This window comes from Oncorhynchus tshawytscha, linkage group LG10 (genome assembly GCF_018296145.1).
Source record: "Oncorhynchus tshawytscha isolate Ot180627B linkage group LG10, Otsh_v2.0, whole genome shotgun sequence".
Classification (NCBI taxonomy): domain Eukaryota; kingdom Metazoa; phylum Chordata; class Actinopteri; order Salmoniformes; family Salmonidae; genus Oncorhynchus; species Oncorhynchus tshawytscha.
The window spans coordinates 10,099,645-10,125,375 of record NC_056438.1 but is presented as its reverse complement, the minus strand read 5'-3'; the positions used below and the strand labels follow the sequence as shown (position 1 = coordinate 10,125,375).

Sequence of the window (25,731 nt, the reverse complement as noted above, 5' to 3'; positions counted from 1 at the left end):
TTGGCCGGGTGGTCAGATCTAGGAAGAGTCTTGGTGATTTCAGACGTATTCCATTTAAGAATGATGGAGGCCACTGTGATCTTGGGGACCTTCAATGCTGCAGAAAGTTGTTGGTCCCCTTCCCCAGATCTGTGCCTCGACACAATCCTGTCTCTGAGCTCTACAGACAATTCATTTGACCTCATGGCTTGGTTTTTGCTCTGACATGCGCGGTCAACTGTGGGACCTTATATAGACAGGTGTGTGCCTTTCCAAATCATGTCCAATCAATTTAATATACCACAGGTGGACTCCAATCAAGTTGTAGAAACATCTCAAGGATGATCAATAGAAACAGGATTCACCTGAGCTCAATTTAGAGTCTCAGAGCAAAGGGGGTGAATACTTATGTAAATAAGGTATTTTTGTTATTTCTTTATAATAATCTTTAAGAAAATCTTAAAACCTCTTGTCATTATGGGGTATTGTGATGTCGTTATGGGGTATTGTGATGTCATTATGGGATATTGTGTGTAGATTGATGAGGAAAAAATTATTGAATCCATTTTAGAACAAGGCTGTAACGTAACAAAATGTGGAAAAAGTGAAGGGGTCTGAATACTTTCTGAATGCGTTGTAGAGAGAGAGGGCGTGAAATGGAGAGAACTTATCACTGAAAGATACAATAGACTACACACGCACACACAAATGTATAAGTATGAGCACACACACAGATACGCAGACAGACACACACACGTATATTCAGGGTCGTAACCATGGAAACCTCAGAGATTGAGTGTAGGAAAAAGAATCGATGTAGGTTACGGATATCCAATGACGCAATGGCGTTTCCCGACACATACACACACACACACACACACACACACACACAGACCAACCGAGCTCCCAGACAATACTATCATCCAGACTAACGTAACCAGACATACATACATACAGACGGACGGACGGATGGACTATTCTATTGGTTATCTATTCACTATCCTATTGGTTATCTAGTCGCTATCCTATTGGTTATCTAGTCACTATTCTATTGGTTATCTATTCACTATCCTACTGGTTATCTAGTCACTATCCTATTGGTTATCTATTCACTATCTTATTGGTTATCTATTCACTATCCTATTGGTTATCTATTCACTATCCTATTGGTTATCTATTCACTATTCTATTGGTTATCTATTCACTATCCTATTGGTTATCTAGTCACTATCCTATTGGTTATCTAGTCACTATCCTATTGGTTATCTATTCACTATCCTATTGGTTATCTATTCACTATCCTATTGGTTATCTAGTCGCTATCCTATTGGTTATCTAGTCACTATTCTATTGGTTATCTATTCACTATCCTATTGGTTATCTAGTCGCTATCCTATTGGTTATCTAGTCACTATTCTATTGGTTATCTATTCACTATCCTACTGGTTATCTAGTCACTATCCTATTGGTTATCTATTCACTATCTTATTGGTTATCTATTCACTATCCTACTGGTTATCTAGTCACTATCCTATTGGTTATCTATTCACTATCTTATTGGTTATCTATTCACTATCCTATTGGTTATCTATTCACTATCCTATTGGTTATCTATTCACTATCCTATTGGTTATCTATTCGCTATCCTATTGGTTATCTAGTCACTATTCTATTGGTTATCTAGCCACTATCCTATTGGTTATCTATTCACTATCCTATTGGTTATCTAGTCACTATTCTATTGGTTATCTAGTCACTATCCTATTGGTTATCTGGTCACTACCCTATTGGTTATCTATTCACTATCCTATTGGTTATCTAGTCACTATCCTATTGGTTATCTAGTCACTATCCTATTGGTTATCTATTCACTATCCTATTGGTTATCTATTCACTATCCTATTGGTTATCTAGTCGCTATCCTATTGGTTATCTAGTCACTATTCTATTGGTTATCTATTCACTATCCTACTGGTTATCTATTCACTATCCTATTGGTTATCTATTCACTAGCTTATTGGTTATCTATTCACTATTCTATTGGTTATCTATTCACTATCCTATTGGTTATCTATTCACTATCCTATTGGTTATCTATTCACTATCCTATTGGTTATCTATTCACTATCCTATTGGTTATCTATTCACTATTCTATTGGTTATCTATTCGCTATCCTATTGGTTATCTAGTCACTATTCTATTGGTTATCTAGCCACTATCCTATTGGTTATCTATTCACTATCCTATTGGTTATCTAGTCACTATTCTATTGGTTATCTAGTCACTATCCTATTGGTTATCTGGTCACTACCCTATTGGTTATCTATTCACTATCCTATTGGTTATCTATTCACTATCCTATTGGTTATCTATGCATTGGAGTCTATGTATTGTAGCTGTGTGCCAAGAGAGGGCTGCCCACCAAAACTCAGGGACCAGGCAAGAAGGGCATTAATCAGAGAGGCAACAAAGAGAACAAAAAAAGACATTGCCTACAGAAAAAAATGTGCAAACATGTTTGGTGTTCGCCAGAAGGCATGTGGGAGACTCCCCAAACATATGGAAGAAGGTACTCTGGTCAGACGAGACTAAAATTGAGATTTTTGGCTCAAAAGGAGAATGCTATGTCTGGCACAAACCCAACACCTTTCATCACCCAGAGATTACCATCCCCACAGTAAATCATGGTGGTGGCAGCATTATGCAGTGGGGAGGATTTTCATCGGCAGGGACTGGGAGACTGGTCAAAATGGAATGATGGATGGAGCTTAATACAGGAAATTCTGGAGGGAAACCAGTTTCAGTCTTCCAGAGATGTGAGACTGGGACGGAGGTTCACCATCCAGCAGGACAATGACCCTAAGCATACTGCTAAAGAAACACTTGAGGGGTTTAAGGGGAAACATCTAAATGTCTTGGAATGGCCTAGTCAAAGCCCAGTCCTCAATCCAATTGAGAATCTGTGGTATGACTTAAAGATTGCTATACTCCAGCGGAACCCATCCAACTTGAAGGAGCTGGAGCAGTTTTGCCTTGAATAATGGGCAAAAATCCCAGTGGCTGGATGTGCCAAGATTATAGGGACATGCCCCAAGAGACTTGCAGCTGTAATTGCTGCAAAAGGTGGCTCTACAAAGTATTGACTTTGGGGGGGGTGAATAGTTATGTACGCTCAAGTTTTCAGTTTTTTTGTCTTATTTCTGGTTTGTTTCACAATAAAACATATTTTGCATCTTTAAAGAGGTAGCCATGTTGTGTAGATCAAATGATACAACCCCCCCCAAAAAATCTATTTTTAATTCCATGTTGTAAGGCAACAAAATAGGAAAAATGCCAAGGGGGGTGAATACTTTCGCAAGCAAGCCACTGTAGATGGCAGATGAAGAGACTTGATTCAATGACCAGACGCAGGTTGATGTTAATTGTCATAAGTCTGGAGGCAGAACTGAGCGGTTTCTGCTAGATGGGCCGGATCAATGTTTTGGGGGCTACAGTGCCTTCAGAAGCTATTCCCATCCCTTGACTTATATCACATTTTGTTATGTTGCATTAAGAATGGATTAAATATATACTTTTTCTCACCCCACGATGACAAAGTGACAACATGTTTTTATTTATTTTTGCTAATTAATTGAAAATTAAATACAGAAATATCTAATTTATATACGTATTCACACCACTTTGCTATGACATTCCTATTTCCTCCCCTCCTTCTCCCCTTTGCTATGACATTCCTATTTCCTCCCCTCCTTCTCCCCTTTGCTATGACATTCCTATTTCCTCCCCTCCTTCTCCCCTTTGCTATGACATTCCTATTTCCTCCCCTCCTTCTCCCCTTTGCTATGACATTCCTATTTCCTCCCCTCCTTCTCCCCTTTGCTATGACATTCCTATTTCCTTTGATCATCCCTGAGAATGTCACTACAACTTGATTGGAGTCCATCGGTGGCCAATTCAATTGTTTGAACATGATTCAGACAGAATCACAACTGTCTGTGTAAAGGTCCCGTAGTTGACAGTTCATGTCAGAGCAGTAACTTTACCATGTCCAAGGACCTGTCTGTAGATCTGAGATATTGTGATGAGACAAGAAGTGCCTTCGGAAAGTATTCAGACCCATTGATTTTTTCCAGATGTTGTTATGTTATATATGGGGGATTGGAAATGATGCAGACAATTACATTGATGGAAGCTACAATCTGTCTGCAATATTAAAGCTGAACTACCCCTCCCCTCCCCCAGCTGAACTACCCCCTCCCCCAGCTGAACTACCCCCTCCCCCAGCTGAACTACCCCCTACCCCCAGCTGAACTACCCCCTACCCCCAGCTGAACTACCCCCCTACCCCCAGCTGAACTACCCCCCCCTCCCCCAGCTCAACTTTATGAAATCCATGTACACAAACAACAAGGGTGGGGTTAAAATTGGCAAAATACACACACATTTTTTTCCATAGGGCCGTGGGGTGAGACAGGGATGCAGCTTAAGCCCCACCCTCTTCAACATACATATCAACAAATTGGCGAGGGCACTAGAACAGTCTGCAGCACCCGGCCTCACCCTACTAGAATCTTAAATCAAACTCTACTCTTCTACTGTTTTTTGATGATCTGGTGCTTCCGTCCCCAACCAAGGAGGGCCTACAGCAGCACCTAGATCTTCTGCACAGACCTGGGCCCTGGGCCTTGACAGTAAATCTCAGTAAGACAAAAATAATGGTGTTCCAAAAAAGGTCCAGTTGCCTCTCTCTCTTTCTCTCTACCTCACCCTCCTTCTGGGGAGCTGATTAATCATAAGAGAGAGAAAGAGAGAGATAGTCTACTCCACAGTGTGCCAGCATGACAGTTGGTTTTAACTGTTTCTTTTATCTTCATCAAACCTCCAGCTACGTTATCCTACTCACCTGCAAGTGTGCCGGCCCCAGAGCCCAGTAGGGCGTGTGAGCCCAGTAGAGGTGAGTAGAGCAGCGTCGCTCCCAGGATCAACACAGACGGGCCCAGGTCCTCACAGGCATAGATTTGACCCACACCCAACGGCACCCCCTGCAGGAGCTACAGGGAATTACACACACGAACGCGCACACGCACAAACACACACACACACACACACACACTCTTAAAAACAGATGCACACACATATAATGTGTCCGTATCCCAAAAGGGCACCCTATTCCCTATGAAGTGCACTGCTTTTGACCAGGGTCCATACTGTAAATAGTGCACTATATAGGGAATACGGTTCCATTTGGAATGCAGTCTCTGTGTTCTAGTGCTGGTGCCAAGGACATGCCAGTGAATTTCCACACCCATCACCACCACCCATACAAACACCCTAATAGTGAGATGTGAGTGGTTTCCATGGCGATGGGATAAATGCACCTGCCTGTTGCTGGGATGTATCTTTACTTACAAGATCATAATGATATCACTGCTGCAGGCTGGCACAGTTCTCTCTCTGTCTCTCTCTACCTCTCTCTCATCTCTCATCTCTCACCCCTTTCTCTCTCTCTCTCTCTCTCTCTCTTTCTCTCATCCCTCTCTCTCTCTCTCTCTCTTTCTGTCTGTATTTGTCTCTGTTTCTCTCTGTCTGTATTTGTCTCTGTTTCTCTCTCTCTCTGTCTATCTCTATCTCTGTCCCAATGTAAATCAATGACAGAGCAGCATAGGTTCCCAGGTGCCTGTGGTTCTCTCTCTCTCTCTCTCTCTCTCTCTCTCTCTTCATGTGTGAGAGTGTGTGTGTGTCTATAATAAGAATAAGCACAGGGAGAGAGAGAGAGAGAGAGAGAGCTGAGGAGATGTAGCCTAGTCGGTGACGGAGAGGAAGAGAGAGGACTGGAATTTGAATAAAAGAGAGATGAGATCAAAGGAGGGGAAGTTGGCAAGAGAAGAAAAGAGGGGGCGAGAGAAAGAAAGAGGGGGCAAGAGAAAGACAGAGGGGGCAAGAGAAGAAAAGAGGGGGCGAGAGAGAGAGAAAGACGGGCGAGAGAGAGGCAGGCAGGCAGGCTGTGTAAGCCATATTGATGCTTATTTATTTTAACTATTTGCACATCGTTACAACACTGTATATAGACACATGACATTTGAAATGTCTATATTCTTTTGGAACTTCCGTGAGTGTAATGTTTATTGTTTATTTCACTTTTGTATATTATCTACTTCACTTGCTTTGGCAATGTAAACATATGTTTCCCATGCCAATAAAGCCCTTGAATTGAAATTGAATTGAATTGAATTGAGAGCGGGAGAGAGAGCGGGAGAGAGAGCGAGAGAGAGCGAGAGAGAGCGAGAGAGAGCAAGAGAGAGAGAGAGAGAGAGAGAGAGAGAGAGAGAGAGAGAGAGAGAGAGAGAGAGAGAGAGAGAGAGAGAGAGAGAGAGAGAGAGAGAGAGAGAGAGAACAGAAAAAGATGAGGGGCATTTGAGATGTAGTGAAAGTACTCTTACATGGATGAACATCATGATGTAAATAAATCATCTCTATTTAAGCCTACGTTTTGGATTTGTTCAGAGTACTCTTATACGGAAAGAACATATCCTTAGGCCAGTTTATATGTGATCTAATGCACTGGCAACGTAGGAACTCTCCAACAAGCTTGCTATGTTGTGGCTCGTCTCATAGAGTTGGATAGAGGACCCAAAGCCTGTTTAAGCACATGTTAACCCTCATTGGTGCTGCCAATGCTGTCACATTATATATGGAATTAGCTGTCTAGTTCATCTCTATAACCTTTTCTAAACGGATTTGAAAGACCTCGCTGTCTGAAAGTCCTTCTTCCATAATGCTTTCACCTAGCCTGTCTTTACAGATCAACGCAGATGAAGGAGATGAGATGAGGAAAGAAAGAAAGAGAGGAGACTAGGAAATAAAGAAGGAGAGGAGACGAGGACAGAAAGAAGGAGAGGAGACGAGGAAAGAAAGAAGGAGAGGAGACGAGGAAAGAAAGAAGGAGAGGACACGAGGAAAGAAAGAAAGAAGGAGACGAGGAAAGAAAGAAAGAAACGAGGAGAGGAGACAAGGAAAGAAAGAAGGAGAGGAGACAACGAAAAGAAAGAAGGAGAGGAGACAACGGAAATAAAGAAGGAGAGGAGACGAGGAAAGAAAGAAGGAGAGGAGACAACGAAAAGAAAGAAGGAGAGGAGACAACGGAAATAAAGAAGGAGAGGAGACGAGGAAAGAAAGAAGGAGAGGAGACAACGGAAAGAAATAAGGAGAGGAGACGAGGAAAGTAAAACACTTTAGACTATTGACAGGGGATACGTCCCCAGAAGGCACCTGTTGACTGAGTCACAAACGGAACCCTATTTCCTATAGTACACTACATTTGACCAGATCGCTATGTCAGAAGTATTGCACTATATAGTGAATAGGAATTGTTGACTCTACCCTTGCCAAGTTGTTATTTCTCCTTCCTTAAAGTCATCATCCCATCTCTGCTCAGGTAGTAGCAGCCAACTAGCTTGCCAGACCATCTAATGCTATCTCTGTGCTCCCCATACTGTACTGTACTGTCTGTAGTCATCCTATTTAGCTACAGTAGACTAGCTGCAGAGCTGTCTGACAAAATCATTTGACTAGTTCTTCAAAGTAGATAAGGCATACTTTCACAAACTATCTCTGTCCCTCGTCGTGTGTTGTGTGCATTCCTCTCTCATGCGATCTGTGTGTATCTAATTTAATGAAGCAGGCGTAAGTGGCACAATGGATTATGGTCATTGTAGCGAATTACCACGTTTCTGCGCTGAACTAGATTGAATATTTTCTTCATTAAAACTACAACTCCCTTCAGCCCAGCTTCCCACATAGTTCTTAACTTGATTTCCCTCTAGAGAAACGGTGCGTAGGGCTCACAAAAATAACTAAACTAAATGAAATTCAAGTAATTGAACCGACATCGGTCAATTAGTTGTTTATCATAAACTGGGCATTTCGAGCCTGAATGCTGATTGGCTGACAGTCGTGGTATATCAGACCGCACACCACGGGTATGACAAATAATTTATTTTTACTGCTCTAATTACGTTGGTAACCAGTTTATAATAGCAAAAAGGCACTTCAGAGGTTTCTGATATTTGGCCAATATACTACGGCTAAGGGCTGTATCCAGGCCCTTCCGAGTTGCATCGTGCCTAAGAACAGCCCTTAGCCATGACATATTGCCCATGTTGGTTAATCTCTCAGCACCACGTGTTGCCCACCCCTCTTCCTTCCCCTCTTCCTCTCTCTCCTACCTGAGTGAGGCTGAGCTTGGTAGCATTGCTCTCTAGCTCCCCTAGTGGTGTGGCAGGGTGGTGAGGGTAGTAGGGGTTAGAGGAGCCAGTACAGGCCAGGTAGAGCAGGATCACCATGTTGAAGGGGAACACAGCCACAGGTAGGTCCCACTTATCTAGCAGGGGAGCCAAGCCACTGTAGAGGAACGTACTGCAGGGAGAAACATACTATCAGCATACTGTAGAGGAACGTACTGCAGGGAGAAACATACTATCAGGCCACTGTAGAGGAACGTACTGCGGGAAGAAACATACTATCAGCATACTGTAGAGGAACGTACTGCAGGGAGAAACATACTATCAGGCCACTGTAGAGGAACGTACTGCGGGAAGAAATGTACTATCAGCATACTGTAGAGGAACGTACTGTAGGGGGGGGGTACTATCAACATACTGTAGAGGAACGTACTGGGGGGGGGGAATACTATCAACATACTGTAGAGGAACATACTGGGGGGTACTATCAACATACTGTAGAGGAACGTACTGGGGGGGTAGAGGAAACATACTGGGGGGAACATACTGGGGGTACTATCAACATACTGTAGAGGAACGTACTGGGGGGGGTACTATCAGCATACTGTAGAGGAACGTACTGGGGGGGTACTATCAACATACTGTAGAGGAACATACTGGGGGGGGGGTACTATCAGCATACTGTAGAGGAACGTACTGGGGGGTACTATCAACATACTGTAGAGGAACGTACTGGGGGGGGTAGAGGAACGTACTATCAGCATACTGTAGAGGAACGTACTGGGGGGTACTATCAACATACTGTAGAGGAACATACTGGGGGGTACTATCAACATACTGTAGAGGAACGTACTGGGGGGGGGGAACTATCAACATACTGTAGAGGAACGTACTGGGGGGTACTATCAACATACTGTAGAGGAACATACTGGGGGTACTATCAACATACTGTAGAGGAACGTACTGGGGGGGGGTACTGGGGGGGGGGTACTATCAACATACTGTAGAGGAACGTACTGGGGGAAGAAATGTACTATCAGCATACTGTAGAGGAACGTACTGGGGGTACTATCAACATACTGTAGAGGAACGTACTGGGGGGGGGGTACTATCAACATACTGTAGAGGAACCTACTGGGGGGTACTGGGGGGAACATACTGGGGGGGGGCACATACTTTCACAAAATATCGTGAAATATACACAAAATACAGACGCACAATAATCTGTGATAGTGTGCTGCAAGGACATTTTTGAATATGTTTGTACATGAGAATGAAAACAAAGACATTGTGTGTGTGTGTGTGTGTGTGTCTCACCTGGTAGCTCCCCCCAGAAAGACAGGCAGTAGCAGCCACCAGTACCAGTCTCCTGCAGAGCTGCACACCCCCATTAACAGAGACACCAGCATACCATTGAATCCATGGAGACCTCCGGATACCTCCTCACTATGAATACACACACACACACACACACACACACACACACACACACACACACACACACACACACACACACACACACACACACACACACACACACACACACAGAGAGAGAGAAGAAAAGGCAAAACACCTTACACACGCATTGTAAACAAGAATTTGTTCGTAACTGACTTGTCTAGTTAAATCCTCTACAGGATCGGTGGGTCCCCTGAGGGAATGTTGAGCTACCGTAGGCTAATGTGATTAACATGAGGTTGTAAGTAACAATTAAATGTCTAGTTAAATTAAGGATACATTAAAATAAAATAAAGGATATGCCTGTTATTTCTCTGTGTGTGTGTGTGTGTGTGTGTGTGTGTGTGTGCGTGTGTGTGTTTGTGTTTGTGTCCCTGTGGTGTTTCTCTGTGTGTGTGTGTGTGTGTGTGTGTGTGTGTGTGTGTGTGTGTGTGTGTGTGTGTGTGTGTGTGTGTGTGTGTGAATTCCACTTTTTGGCTAATTCCCATTCAGGATTTACCCCAGTGTTTTACCTAAAAGGCTCAGACTTATTTACATAACAATGGCTCCTGTAAACTTTCACAGTTTCTCACAAAGCAACTGTTTTGATGACGCAAAGGTTGCTGATTCTGCTCTTTACAAGTCCTCACAGTCAACCCATGGAAACACAACTTCCCTAGTGTAAGATAAGAGTGTATAGACCAATGTATACACTGATGTTAAGGTTGAGAAGTCAACCAGGTCAGCCATGATACAAGTCAGTGTTCGACGTCCGTCAGAGGACGTCGGGAGATGATGTGGAAACCGGCCACTAGGGGCAACAGTGAGCGCTGTTACCTTCTAGTAGGTTCTGGTTTTGGAAACCGGCCACTAGGGGCAACAGTGAGCGCTGTTACCTTCTAGTAGGTTCTGGTTTTGGAAACCGGCCACTAGGGGCAACAGTGAGCGCTGTTACCTTCTAGTAGGTTCTGGTTTTGGAAACCGGCCACTAGGGGCAACAGTGAGCGCTGTTACCTTCTAGTAGGTTCTGGTTTTGGAAACCGGCCACTAGGGGCAACAGTGAGCGCTGTTACCTTCTAGTAGGTTCTGGTTTTGGAAACCGGCCACTAGGGGCAACAGTGAGCGCTGTTACCTACTAGTAGGTTCTGGTTTTGGAAACCGGCCACTAGGGGCAACAGTGAGCACTGTTACCTTCAAGTAGGTTTTGGTTTTGCTAGGGTGTTGTGGCGGATGGGTGTAAGTATCTGCCTCTGATTCCAAAGGTTACAAGTTCAAATCCAGCAATAGAAAGTTGTTTTTGTTTTAAGTCTATCCCAAGCCTTACCTTAACCATTCAGAGTTAACGCCTAACCTTAATCATTTGGAGTTAATACCTGAACTTAATGTTACATTTGAAATTTGACAGTTGGAACAACTTTGAAATGTTACGTTTGAGAAACATGGATTAACGTCTAACATTCTGAACACACCGCTCCTGTCGTGTGCACTCGCGTTGCAAAATAAATGTACACATACATGTTATTAAATAGGCCTGACGGGCCGGCCGAGACATGGGAGTCGGACAAGCTGGCTGAGGCGTGGAAGTCCGACGAGCTGGCTGTGGCATGGGAGCCTGACGATCCCGCTGAGGTGTTTGAGTGACAAGCCGTCTGAGGCACGAGATCCTGACAAAACGGCTGAGGCATGATGTGGGAGGTAAGCCTGATGAGCCGGCTGTGGCGTGGGAGCCTGACAAGCTGGCTGAAGCATGATGTGGGGTGGGAGCCTGCCGAGCCAACCGAGGCAAGGACACTTCACGAGCCAGCTAAGGCGTGGAAGCCCCAGACTCAGTCCAGGTGAGTCCAATGAGTGCTGATGCGCGTAACGATGGTGACAGGTGTGCGTAATGATGGGCAGCCCGGCACCCTCGAACGCCAGAGAGGGGGAGCGGGAGCAGGCGTGACAAGTTCAGAGTTCGTTTTAATATTTCAACCTGCGTGTTCTGATAGAGTCTGGTGTGGGTGGACAAAATCCACATGTGCTCGAGCGGTTTGGTCAGCATGTAATTCTTAAATTTTTTTCCCCTTTTTCTCCCCAATTTCATGGTATCCAATTGTAGCTGCTATCTTGTCTCATCGCTACAACTCCCGTACGGGCTCGGGAGTCCTCAGATACACAACCCAACCAAGCCGCACTGCTTCTTAACACAGCGTGCATCTAACCCGGAAGCCAGCCGCACCAATGTGTCAGAGGAAACACTGTGCACCTGGCAACCTTGGTTAGCGCGCACTGCGCCCGGTCCGCCACAGGAGTCGCTGGTGCGCGATAAGACAAGGATATCCCTACGACGCTAGGCCAATTGTGCGTCGCCCCACAGACCGCCCGGTCGCGTACGGTTACGACAGAGCCTGGGCGCAAACCCAGAGTCTCTGGTGGCACAGCTGGCGCTGCAGTACAGCGCCCTTGACCACTGCACCACCTGGGAGGCATGTCAGCATGTAATTCTGATGTGAGACTGTGAGAGCTCGTAGGAAAAGCAGCATGTGTGTGTGGCGTTTCTGTGTGTGTGGCATTTCTGTGTGTGTGTGTGTGTGTGTGTGTGTGTGTGTGTGTGTGTGTTGCACCTGTCCTGTCCTATGATAACAGCAGTGAGTGTAGAGGTCAGTAGACCCAGGGTCCCCAGTAGAGCCTGCCAGGGGGAGGCCCAGACCAGTGCTCCCAGGATCAGAACACCACTCAGGGGGTTGTTGGCCAGGATGACCCTGGCTACACCCCGCATGCTCCACTCAAACAGCTGGAAAATGAAGGCCTTGTCTGGAGAGAGGGAGGAGGGGAGGGAGAGGAGTGAGGTGGGGAGAGGGAGACGGGTGAGGAGGAAAATTGGGGAAGAGGGAGAGGGGTGAGGAGGAGAAGTGGGGGAGAGGGAGGAATAATGAGGAGGGGAAGTGGGAGAGAGGGAGGAGGAGAGGGAGAGGTGTCAGGAGGAGAAGTGGGGAGAGGGAGGAGGAATGAGGAGGGGAAGTGGGAGAGAGGGAGGAGGAGAGGGAGAGGTGTCAGGAGGAGAAGTGGGGGAGAGGGAGGAGGAATGAGGAGGGGAAGTGGGAGAGAGGGAGGAGGAGAGGGAGAGGGGTGAGGAGGAGAAGTGGGGGAGAGGGAGAGGGGTGAGGAGGAGAACTTGGGGAAAGGGAGGAGGAGAGGGAGAGAGGTGAGGAGGAGAAGTGGGGGAGAGGGAGGAGGAGAGGGAGAGGGGTGAGGAGGAGAAGTGGGGGAGAGGGAGGATGAGAGGGAGAGAGGTGAGGAGGAGGAGAAGTGGGGGAGAGGGAGGAGGAGAGGGAGAGGGGTGAGGAGGAGAAGTGGGGGAGAGGGAGGATGAGAGGGAGAGGGGTGAGGGAGGAGAAGTGGGGGAGAGAGAGGGAGAGGGGTGAGGAGGAGAAGTGGGGGGGGGGAGTGAGGAAGAGAAGGAGGAGAAGTGGAGGAAGGGGAGGAGGAGTGGGGGAGAGAGGGGGAGAGGAGGAGTGGAGGTGAGGGAGAGGAGAGGAGGAAGGGGAGAAGAGGAGGAGAGGGAGAGAATAGGAGGAAGGGGAGGAGAGGGGGATGAGGAAGGGGAGGAGGGGAGGAGAGGGGGAGGATAGGTGGATGAAGTAGTGACACATTTGTTTTACTTCAAGTCATAGATTCTATTGGAAGTCATGTGACAATTTGGTTAACTATTTTTTCATCAGCTATAAGCCACATTTTAAATTGTTTTCTACAATCAATAACTAAGATTCTCCTTTTATTTCAATTTGATTCCTTTCAACAGGTGTTCTCATAGGGATATTGATCTGTCTCGGACTGTCAGAAACGACCTTTTCATTGACCTTTTGCCAGTTTTGATTTGAATGAACGATGTCAAGTATTTTTGCCTATTTCAGTATTTCAGTTGTATTGTATTTCATCCATTATGTTCATGGCATAAAAGGTAAGTAAACACCATGTGACTATAAAGAGAAGAAGAAGAAAGACATAACTGTACCCTCCATGTACTGGCTGAAGTGCATCATGTCTCCAGTGCAGTAAACAAGACCGTTAACAAAATGCTGGCGCATGCCGACTGTCCTCCGGTTCGACTCCGGTTTGGCCTTTTCCTCGTCCCACATCCTGACGCAGCGTTAACAGCAGATGGTGACAGCAGCCCCCTGTGTGTCCACGCTTCCGGAGACCGGAGGCTTCCGCTCTCTCTCTCTATTCTCCTCTTCCTCTAAGGCTAGGGTTAACGAGATGACTTATAAACCGGACAGCCAGATAAAGCATTACTGACTGGACGCGCGCACACACACACACACACACACACACACACACACACACACAGACACACGCACACACACACACACACACACACACACACACACACACACGCGCACACACACACACACACACACGCGCACACGCACACACACACCCACACACACACACACACAGACACACGCGCACACACACACCCACACACACACACACACAGACAGACACACGCGCACACACACACACACACACACGCGCACACACGCACACACACACACCACACACGCACACACACCGAACACCAAAGTCCACAACATTACGCAAAGAACTTTAATATGGAACATATCTCTCTCTATTTCAATATTCCTTTCTCTCTCTTTTTCACCTCTATTTGTTCAGTAACTCGTTCAGTCTGCTGTATTGTGTTTGCAGTGTGAATGTGAGATAGAGGTGTTTGTTATCTTTGTATGATGTGTTTTACTAGTTATCAGCTTTATGGTCAACTAGCTGTGATAGGAGTCTTTACTAGTTATCAGCTTTATGGTCAACTAGCTGTGATAGGAGTCTTTACTAGTTATCAGCTTTATGGTCAACTAGCTGTGATAGGAGTCTTTACTAGATATCAGCTTTATGGTCAACTAGCTGTGATAGGAGTCTTTACTAGTTATCAGCTTTATGGTCAACTAGCTGTGATAGGAGTCTCTACTAGTTATCAGCTTTATGGTCAACTAGCTGTGATAGGAGTCTCTACTAGTTATCAGCTTTATGGTCAACTAGCTGTGATAGGAGTCTCTACTAGTTATCAGCTTTATGGTCAACTAGCTGTGATAGGAGTCTTTACTAGTTATCAGCTTTATGGTCAACTAGCTGTGATAGGAGTCTCTACTAGTTATCAGCTTTATGGTCAACTAGCTGTGATAGGAGTCTCTACTAGTTATCAGCTTTATGGTCAACTAGCTGTGATAGGAGTCTTTACTAGTTATCAGCTTTATGGTCAACTAGCTGTGATAGGAGTCTCTACTAGTTATCAGCTTTATGGTCAACTAGCTGTGATAGGAGTCTTTACTAGTTATCAGCTTTATGGTCAACTAGCTGTGATAGGAGTCTCTACTAGTTATCAGCTTTATGGTCAACTAGCTGTGATAGGAGTCTTTACTAGTTATCAGCTTTATGGTCAACTAGCTGTGATAGGAGTCTCTACTAGTTATCAGCTTTATGGTCAACTAGCTGTGATAGGAGTCTTTACTAGTTATCAGCTTTATGGTCAACTAGCTGTGATAGGAGTCTCTACTAGTTATCAGCTTTATGGTCAACTAGCTGTGATAGGAGTCTCTACTAGTTATCAGCTTTATGGTCAACTAGCTGTGATAGGAGTCTTTACTAGATATCAGCTTTATGGTCAACTAGCTGTGATAGGAGTCTTTACTAGTTATCAGCTTTATGGTCAACTAGCTGTGATAGGAGTCTCTACTAGTTATCAGCTTTATGGTCAACTAGCTGTGATAGGAGTCTTTACTAGTTATCAGCTTTATGGTCAACTAGCTGTGATAGGAGTCTTTACTAGTTATCAGCTTTATGGTCAACTAGCTGTGATAGGAGTCTCTACTAGTTATCAGCTTTATGGTCAACTAGCTGTGATAGGAGTCTTTACTAGTTATCAGCTTTATGGTCAACTAGCTGTGATAGGAGTCTCTACTAGTTATCAGCTTTATGGTCAACTAGCTGTGATAGGAGTCTTTACTAGTTATCAGCTTTATGGTCAACTAGCTGTGATAGGAGTCTCTACTAGTTATCAGCTTTATGGTCAACTAGCTGTGATAGGAGTCTTACTAGTTATCAGCTTTATGGTCAACTAGCTGTGATAGGAGTCTTTACTAGTTATCAGCTTTATGGTCAACTAGCTGTGATAGGAGTCTCTACTAGTTATCAGCTTTATGGTCAACTAGCTGTGATAGGAGTCTCTACTAGTTATCAGCTTTATGGTCAACTAGCTGTGATAGGAGTCTCTACTAGTTATCAGCTTTATGGTCAACTAGCTGTGATAGGAGTCTCTACTAGTTATCAGCTTTATGGTCAACTAGCTGTGATAGGAGTCTTTACTAGTTATCAGCTTTATGGTCAACTAGCTGTGATAGGAGTCTTTACTAGTTATCAGCTTTATGGTCAACTAGCTGTGATAGGAGTCTCTACTAGTTATCAGCTTTATGGTCAACTAGCTGTGATAGGAGTCTTTACTAGTTATCAGCTTTATGGTCAACTAGCTGTGATAGGAGTCTTTACTAGTTATCAGCTTTATGGTCAACTAGCTGTGATAGGAGTCTCTACTAGTTATCAGCTTTATGGTCAACTAGCTGTGATAGGAGTCTTTACTAGTTATCAGCTTTATGGTCAACTAGCTGTGATAGGAGTCTTTACTAGTTATCAGCTTTATGGTCAACTAGCTGTGATAGGAGTCTTTACTAGTTATCAGCTTTATGGTCAACTAGCTGTGATAGGAGTCTTTACTAGTTATCAGCTTTATGGTCAACTAGCTGTGATAGGAGTCTTTACTAGTTATCAGCTTTATGGTCAACTAGCTGTGATAGGAGTCTCTACTAGTTATCAGCTTTATGGTCAACTAGCTGTGATAGGAGTCTCTACTAGTTATCAGCTTTATGGTCAACTAGCTGTGATAGGAGTCTCTACTAGTTATCAGCTTTATGGTCAACTAGCTGTGATAGGAGTCTCTACTAGTTATCAGCTTTATGGTCAACTAGCTGTGATAGGAGTCTTTACTAGTTATCAGCTTTATGGTCAACTAGCTGTGATAGGAGTCTTTACTAGTTATCAGCTTTATGGTCAACTAGCTGTGATAGGAGTCTCTACTAGTTATCAGCTTTATGGTCAACTAGCTGTGATAGGAGTCTTTACTAGTTATCAGCTTTATGGTCAACTAGCTGTGATAGGAGTCTCTACTAGTTATATGGTGTGCAGATATCACCCCAATAGTATTGCTGACAAAAGTGAATGCATGTTTGTGTTATCTTTGTGATTGTAGCCTGTTTATGTAAGTAATTCACTTTCTATATATTGCCTATGGGTCCTGGTTCAATGTAGTGCCCTATGGGTCCTGGTCCAATGTAGTGCCCTATGGGTCCTGGTCCAATGTAGTGCCCTATGGGTCCTGGTCCAATGTAGTGCCCTATGGGTCCTGGTCCAATGTAGTGCCCTATGGGTCCTGGTCCAATGTAGTGCCCTATGGGTCCTGGTCCAATGTAGTGCCCTATGGGTCCTGGTCCAATGTAGTGCCCTATGGGTCCTGGTTCAATGTAGTGCCCTATGGGTCCTGGTCCAATGTAGTGCCCTATGGGTCCTGGTCCAATGTAGTGCCCTATGGGTCCTGGTCCAATGTAGTGCCCTATGGGTCCTGGTCCAATGTAGTGCCCTATGGGTCCTGGTCCAATGGTGCCCTATGGGTCCTGGTCCAATGTAGTGCCCTATGGGTCCTGGTCCAATGTAGTGCCCTATGGGTCCTGGTCCAATGTAGTGCCCTATGGGTCCTGGTCCAATGTAGTGCCCTATGGGTCCTGGTCCAATGTAGTGCCCTATGGGTCCTGGTTCAATGTAGTGCCCTATGGGTCCTGGTTCAATGTAGTGCCCTATGGGTCCTGGTCCAATGTAGTGCCCTATGGGTCCTGGTCCAATGTAGTGCCCTATGGGTCCTGGTTCAATGTAGTGCCCTATGGGTCCTGGTCCAATGTAGTGCCCTATGGGTCCTGGTTCAATGTAGTGCCCTATGGGTCCTGGTCCAATGTAGTGCCCTATGGGTCCTGGTTCAATGTAGTGCCCTATGGGTCCTGGTTCAATGTAGTGCCCTATGGGTCCTGGTTCAATGTAGTGCCCTATGGGTCCTGGTCCAATGTAGTGCCCTATGGGTCCTGGTCCAATGTAGTGCCCTATGGGTCCTGGTCCAATGTAGTGCCCTATGGGTCCTGGTTCAATGTAGTGCCCTATGGGTCCTGGTCCAATGTAGTGCCCTATGGGTCCTGGTTCAATGTAGTGCCCTATGGGTCCTGGTTCAATGTAGTGCCCTATGGGTCCTGGTTCAATGTAGTGCCCTATGGGTCCTGGTTCAATGTAGTGCCCTAAATGTAGTGCCCTATGGGTCCTGGTTCAATGTAGTGCCCTATGGGTCCTGGTTCAATGTAGTGCCCTATGGGTCCTGGTCCAATGTAGTGCCCTATGGGTCCTGGTTCAATGTAGTGCACTACAAAAGCACCATTTGGAAAGTAGCCAACAACTCATCTGTAGTCTGAGAGTCACCACTGCAAGGTGCAGGAAATTACTGTTTGCCCTCCCTCTCCCTCTCCCTCTCCCTCTCTCCCTCTCCCTCTCCCCTACCTCTCCTCTCCCCCTCCCTCTCCCTCTCCCCCTCCACCTACCTCTCCCCCTCTTCCTCCCCCTCCCTCTTCCCCTCCACCTACCTCTCCCCCTCCCTCTTCCCCTCCACCTACCTCACCTCTCCCCCTCCCTCCTCCCTCCCCCCTCCACCTACCTCTCCCCCTCCTCCTCCCCCTCCCTCTTCCCCTCCACCTACCTCTCCCTCTCCCCTCCACCTACCTCTCCCTCTCCCCTCCACCTCCCTCCACCTACCTCTCCCTCTCCCTCTCCCCCCCCACCTACCTCTCCTCTCTCCCTCCCTCTCTCTTCATTTACATTTTTTCTTAAATAAATTATTCTTCCTCTCTTTCTCCATTCCCTCCATCCCTCTATGCCTCCATCTCTCTATCCATTGCAGGTAAATGATTGACTGTGGATGTTCTGTAAATGAGAGGAAGAGAAGCAGATAAACCATCCAGAATTACACTTTGACTCAGAGTGTGTGTGTGTGTGTGTGTGTGTGTGTGTGTGTGTGTGTGTGTGTGTGTGTGTGTGTGTGTGGTGTGGGAGGGGGTGTGTGTGTGTGTGTGTGTGTGTGTGTGTGGGGGGGTGGGTGTGTGTGTGTGTGTGTGTGTGTGTGTGTGTGTGGGAGGGGGTGTGTGTGTGTGTGTGTGTGGGAGGGTGTGGGTGTGGGTGAGAGAGAAGGAGAGGGATTCCTGTAGACAGGAGTGACACGCACTGAACTATATACGCCTATGGAATGTATTTAGCTACATTATGCATTTTCTGTTCCCATATTTTAAGGTAATGCACACACACACACACACACACACACACACACACACACACGCGCACCTGCATTAGTATTCGTGTCTCTCTTTCAATTCAATTCTTTTCAAAGGGCTTTATTGGCATGGGAAACATATGTTAACATTGCCAAACCTAGTAAAATAGATAACAAACAAAAGTGAAATAAACAATAAAAAATGTACGATAAACATTACACTAAAAAAGAATCAAGACATTTCAAATGTCATGTTATATGTCTATATACAGTGTTGTAACAATGTGCAAATAGTTCAAGTACAAAAGGGAAAATAAATAAACATAATTATCTCTCTGTCTTGCTCTACTTCACTCTCTCTCTACCTCTCTATCTGTAGGGACAACACAGTCTAACATCTCAGGGTCAAAGGTGACTGAACACATAAATAAATACCCAAGCAGGAGGTGAATACAGAGTGGGACAGCTGTGTGTGTGTGTGTGTGTGTGTGTGTGTGTGTGTGTGTGTGTGTGTGTGTGTGTGTGTGTGTGTGTGTGTGTGTGTGTGTGTGTGTGTGTGTGTGTGTGTGTGTGTGTGTGTGTGTGTGTGTGTGCGTGTGTGTGTGTGTGCGTGCGTGTGCGTAGAGCGTGAGAGAGAAATGGAAGTGGAAAAGTCTAAACCTTTGGGGATTATTTGATAAAATATTAAATTAGGCTTTTACTGCTATAGCCCATACAAACACATTGAATAACACATTTTTAAATAGCAAAAAAGAGTGTATATGAAAAAAGGTTTTGAAGTATCTGTTCTATATCTAGGATATACAAGAAATCTCCGGATATATTTACATGTTTCATTTAAGCCCTTATTTTTGTTGGCACAGCACTACCTCTTACATGTCAATTCGTTTGTCCGGTTTACCTTCAGACGTGTCTCGTGACACTTGTGGCGTACCTAGAGAAAAAAAAAACGGAGAACACCATCCTATTCGTGAGTCTCCCCCTTTCCACAGTGAGGTGATAATAGGCCATCCTATTCGTGAGTCTCCCCTTTCCACAGTGAGGTGATAATAGGCCATCCTATTCGTGAGTCTCCCCTTTCCACAGTGAGGTGATAATAGGCCATCCTATTCGTGAGTCTCCCCTTTCCACAGTGAGGTCATAATAGGCCATCCTATTCGTGAGTCTCCCTTTCCACAGTGAGGTCATAATAGGCCATCCTATTCGTGAGTCTCCCCTTTCCACAGTGAGGTCATAGGCCATCCTATTCGTGAGTCTCCCCTTTCCACAGTGAGGTCATAATAGGCCATCCTATTCGTGAGTCTCCCCTTTCCACAGTGAGGTCATAATAGGCCATCCTATTCATGAGTCTCCCCTTTCCACAGTGAGGTCATAATAGGCCATCCTATTCGTGAGTCTCCCCCTTTCCGTAGTGAGGTCATAATAGACCATCCTATTCGTGAGTCTCCCCTTTCCACAGTGAGGTCATAATAGGCCAAACAGTTCAGACGCTACAGACGGGGTATTTTGCGTGAAGACTAATTTTCGGGATGTCTCATGGTCCGACCAACTTCCACCGACATAACATAGGCATAGAATGTAACGAATGGATGTTTCTCCCCAGTTTTAGTTACATTATGAGTAGTGTGAATTTATTAAACATGTATTTATTTTAACATTTGTTTTCTCTTTTCTTGTCTGGTTAATTTATTTTTGATTTGTGGAACATAAGTGTGTTTATTGTTCCTGAGGAGAGACTAAATTGATTAAATTGATTAGAGAATGTTGAAGTCGGAAGTTTACATACACTTAGGTTGGAGTCATTAAAACTTGTTTTTCAACCACTCCACAAATTTCTTGTTAACAAACTATAGTTTTGGCAAGTCGGTTAGGACATCTACTATGTGCACAACGAAGTACTTTTTCCAACAATTGTTTACAGACAGATAATTTCACTTATAATTCACTGTATCACAATTCCAGTGGGTCAGACGTTTACATACACTGAGTTGACTGTGCCTTTAAACAGCTTGGAAAATTCCAGAAAATGATGTCATGGCTTTAGAAGCTTCTGATAGGCTAATTGACATAATTTGAGTCAATTGGAGGTGTACCTGTGGATGTATTTCAAGGCCTACCTTAAACCTCAGTGCCTCTTTGCTTGACATCAAGGGAAAATCAAAAGAAATCAGCCAAGACCTCAGAAAAAAATTGTAGACCTCCACAAGTCTGGTTCATCCTTGGGAGCAATTTCCAAATGCCTGAACGTACCATGTTCATCTGTACAAACAATAGTATGCAAGTATAAACACCATGGGACCACGCAGCCGTCATACCGCTCAGGAAGGAGATCCGTTCTGCTCCTAGTGATGAACGTACTTTGGTGCGAAAAGTGCAAATCAATCCCAGAACAACAGCAAAGGTCCTTGTGAAGATGCTGGAGGAAACAGGTACAAAAGTATCTATATCCAAAATAAAACAAGTCCTATGTCGACATAACCTGAAAGGCCGCTCAGTGAGGAAGAAGCCACTGCTCCAAAACCACCATAAAAAAGCCAGACTACGGTTTGCAACTGAACATGGGGACAAAGATCGTACTTTCTGGAGAAATGTCCTCTGGTCTGATGAAACAAAAATAGAATATTTTGGCCATAATGACCATCGTTATGTTTGGAGGAAAAAGGTGGCGGCTTGCAAGCCGAAGAACACCATCCCAACCGTGAAGCATGGGGGTGGCAGCATCATGTTGTGGGGGTGCTTTGCTGCAGAAATTACTGGTGTACTTCACAAAATAGATGGCATCATGAGGATGGAAAATTACGAGGATATATTCAAGCAACATCTCAAGACATCAGTCAGGAAGTTAAAGCTTGGTCGCAAATGGGTCTTCCAAATGGACAATGACCCCAAGCATACTTACAAAATTGTGGCAAAATGGCTTAAGGACAACAAAGTCAAGGTATTGGAGTGGCCATCACAAAGCCCTGACCTCAATCCTATAGAACATTTGTGGGCATAACTTAAAAAGCGTGTGCGAGCAAGGAGGCCTACAAACCTGACTCAGTTATACCAGCTCTGTCAGAAGGAATGGGCCAACATTCACACAACTTATTGTGGGAAGCTTGTGGAAGGCTACTCAAAACATTTGACCCAAGTTAAACAATTTGAAAGGCAATGCTACCAAATACTAATTGAGTGTATGTAAACTTCTGACCCACTGGGAATGCGATGAAAGAAATAGAAGCTGAAATAAATCCTTCTCTCTACTATTTTTCTGACATTTCACATTCTTTAAATAAGGTGGTGATCCTAACTGACCTAAAACAGGGAATTTTTACTAGGATTAAATGTCAGGAATTGTGAAAACTGAGTTTAAATGTATTTGTCTAAGGTGTATGTAAATTTCCGACTTCAACTGTATGTATCTAATTGTGGTAGTAAATTAGGAGTAGTGACTAATGTGTTATGGATTAGATGGACTGTGACTACATTGGGGATCTGAGGGGGCTCATAAATGAAGGTTGTGGCAGTAGAGGGGTGTTATTTCTCAAGACTATGTATATTATTACAGGAGATGGCTCATAGGAGAGGAAGGGCAGCTGGCTGTGTAAAATATAGGGACAATTCTAAGTACATTGAACATTACACACATACTTAGATTATGGTAGTAATGGGGCCACAGTGTCTCCCAACCCCTCCTGTCTCAGCCTTCAGTATTTATGCTGCAATAGTTTGTGTGTCCGGGTGGCAAGGATCAGTCTGTTATATCTGGAGTATTTCTCCTGTATTATCTGGTGTCCTGTGTGAATTTAAGTATGCTACCTCTACCTACCTACCGATTAAAAGTGATCATTTTGAACACTATGGTAAAAGTTTAATCAACTTATGACTGAGTTTTGTTAGGTTGAATATTATTCCAATTCATAGGTTTTTTTTCTTAATTTTTAACAGCAGAAAGACACGTCAGTTGCTGTAGGGACCATCATTTGGCTATCGTTATGTGTAAATGTATCTGTAGCAGGAGGTGAGGTGTTTGAGACAGAATGTTTACATAGGGCTGTTTTTTTATATTACGAATTAGTAATCTTGACATAAGAAGAGAGTCTATGTTGTCAGGAAATGACCCATGTGTTGCAGTGTGTATGTCCTCAGGTGAAAGCAGCACATAAGGAGCCAGAGATAAAGATCGTCACGTCTCTCTTCGGTGGCATAAGTCTCACAAGAAATAAGGTCCAGCTGCATAATGGGTGAGCTTGAAGACACCATGACAGAGGAAGAGGAGCCAAAGAGAGAGAGAGACTAGATTCCACTGTAGACATGCAGATGTATTGGGTCTGGGAGCTACTTCAGCATCATAGATGAGTTAGCTGATTTATTGGTTAATGCATCGTATGAATGAGGATATAATGTTAATTAGGGATATGCACTCACATATCAGGTGACGTGCCTATCAGTTGAGATGGAGGAGATGGGGAACAAAGTGAAAATGACATGACTTGGGAACACCTCTCGGAGCCTGGGGCACGAAAGGGGAAGACTGGGCGAAAGCATGAGGAAGCTTCTTTAGGGCATTTATTTTTGTAAAGTCCAGCAGAAAAGTATCCTGGAGGCATAGAGTCAGGTGAAGAGAGAGTGGGAATTGTCATGGTCTCAGACTTTGGTTTTCATGAATATACTTATGCATAACATACCACATTGTTAATACTGTTTTTCTGTTTTGTGTTTTTCATTGCTTTGCAAGTCCTATGCTATCGCTCTCTTAGGAACCAGCAGGAGAAAGTGGAGAAACTTAAAGCAGCTCAGCTGAAGTGAAGGAAGTCACCAGCTTCAGCTGGAATGTCAGTCTGTTGTGTGATGAGAGATGGAAATAAGATGGTGTATGGTGTAATCATAGAACAGAGGCCATAAGTCTCTGCGTTGGAAAACCTCACGGAAACAGCCTGAACCAGGACCAGAGGTTCCCTGTCAGGTGATCCCAGGGGACCCAGGAAGACATCCAAGTGTTCCAGAGGAAGTGGAACTAGCCAAGGCAAGAGGGTCCCTACAAAGTGGTCCTAGCAACACCAACAGCCATCTAGGTGGAAGGAAAAACTACGTGGTACCATCTAAACCACTGTATCAGAGTTCCGGAGAGGATCGGTGAGCCACCATAGGGCCATGAGGACGCAGAGGATGCTGATAAACCAGGCAGGTGTCCGGAGGGAACGGGAGCAGAGGAGGTCGACGTGCCAGGCAGGAGTCAGGCAGGAGTCAGGCAGGAGTCAGGCAGGGGCCAGGCAGGAGTCAGGCAGGAGTCAGGCAGGGGCCAGGCAGGAGTCAGGCAGGAGTCAGGCAGGAGTCAGGCAGGGGCCAGGAAGGAGTCAGGCAGGAGTCAGGCAGGAGTCAGGCAGGGGCCAGGCAGGAGTCAGGCAGGAGTCAGGCAGGGGCCAGGCAGGAGTCAGGCAGGAGTCAGGCAGGAGTCAGGCAGGGGCCAGGCAGGAGTCAGGCAGGAGTCAGGCAGGGGCCAGGCAGGAGTCAGGCAGGAGTCAGGCAGGAGTCAGGCAGGGGCCAGGAAGGAGTCAGGCAGGAGTCAGGCAGGAGTCAGGCAGGAGTCAGGCAGGGGCCAGGCAGGAGTCAGGCAGGAGTCAGGCAGGGGCCAGGCAGGAGTCAGGCAGGAGTCAGGCAGGAGTCAGGCAGGGGCCAGGCAGGAGTCAGGCAGGAGTCAGGCAGGAGTCAGGCAGGGGCCAGGAAGGAGTCAGGCAGGAGTCAGGCAGGAGTCAGGCAGGAGTCAGGCAGGAGTCAGGCAGGGGTCAGGCAGGGGTCAGGCAGGAGTCAGGAAGAAGCCGAAGGAGAGGCGGATCAAGGTGCAACTTCCAACAGATTCCTCCTGATGACATACCTAAACTAGCAGATACCTCCTGATGACATACCTACTCTAGCAGATACCTCCTGATGACATACCTACTCTAGCAGATACCTCCTGATGACATACCTACTCTAGCAGATTCCTCCTGATGACATACCTACTCTAGCAGATACCTCCTGATGACATACCTACTCTAGCAGATACCTCCTGATGACATACCTACTCTAGCAGATACCTCCTGATGACATACCTACTCTAGCAGATTCCTCCTGATGACATACCTACTCTAGCAGATACCTCCTGATGACATACCTACTCTAGCAGATACCTCCTGATGACATACCTACTCTAGCAGATACCTCCTGATGACATACCTACTCTAGCAGATACCTCCTGATGACATACCTACTCTAGCAGATACCTCCTGATGACATATCTACTCTAGCAGATACCTCCTGATGACATACCTACTCTAGCAGATTCCACCTGATGACATACCTACTCTAGCAGATACCTCCTGATGACATACCTACTCTAGCAGATACCTCCTGATGACATACCTACTCTAGCAGATACCTCCTGATGACATACCTACTCTAGCAGATACCTTCTGATGACATACCTACTCTAGCAGATACCACCTGATGACATACCTACTCTAGCAGATACCTCCTGATGACATACCTACTCTAGCAGATATCTCCTGATGACATACCTACTCTAGCAGATACATCCTGATGACATACCTACTCTAACAGATTCCTCCTGATGACATACCTACTCTAGGAGATACATCCTGATGACATACCTACTCTAGCAGATACCTCCTGATGACATACCTACTCTA

The 25,731-nt window shown here is 45.3% G+C and overlaps 1 protein-coding gene across 1 annotated transcript in view; it reads right to left on the bottom strand.

Annotated features, from left to right (window-relative positions):
- The window catches only part of si:dkey-183c6.7 (urea transporter 1), an 18,743-nt gene extending 4,864 nt beyond the window's left edge, over nucleotides 1–13,879 (bottom strand). The window contains exons 1-5 of the mRNA XM_042329432.1: nucleotides 13,652–13,879; nucleotides 12,261–12,450; nucleotides 9,538–9,666; nucleotides 8,206–8,395; nucleotides 4,884–5,031 (exon numbers count right to left, since the gene is read on the bottom strand). Coding sequence (XP_042185366.1) covers nucleotides 4,884–5,031; nucleotides 8,206–8,395; nucleotides 9,538–9,666; nucleotides 12,261–12,450; nucleotides 13,652–13,775 — 781 coding nt within the window. The 5' untranslated portion in view covers nucleotides 13,776–13,879. The remainder of the gene's footprint in view (nucleotides 1–4,883; nucleotides 5,032–8,205; nucleotides 8,396–9,537; nucleotides 9,667–12,260; nucleotides 12,451–13,651) is intronic.
- Nucleotides 13,880–25,731: the final 11,852 nt, after the last annotated feature.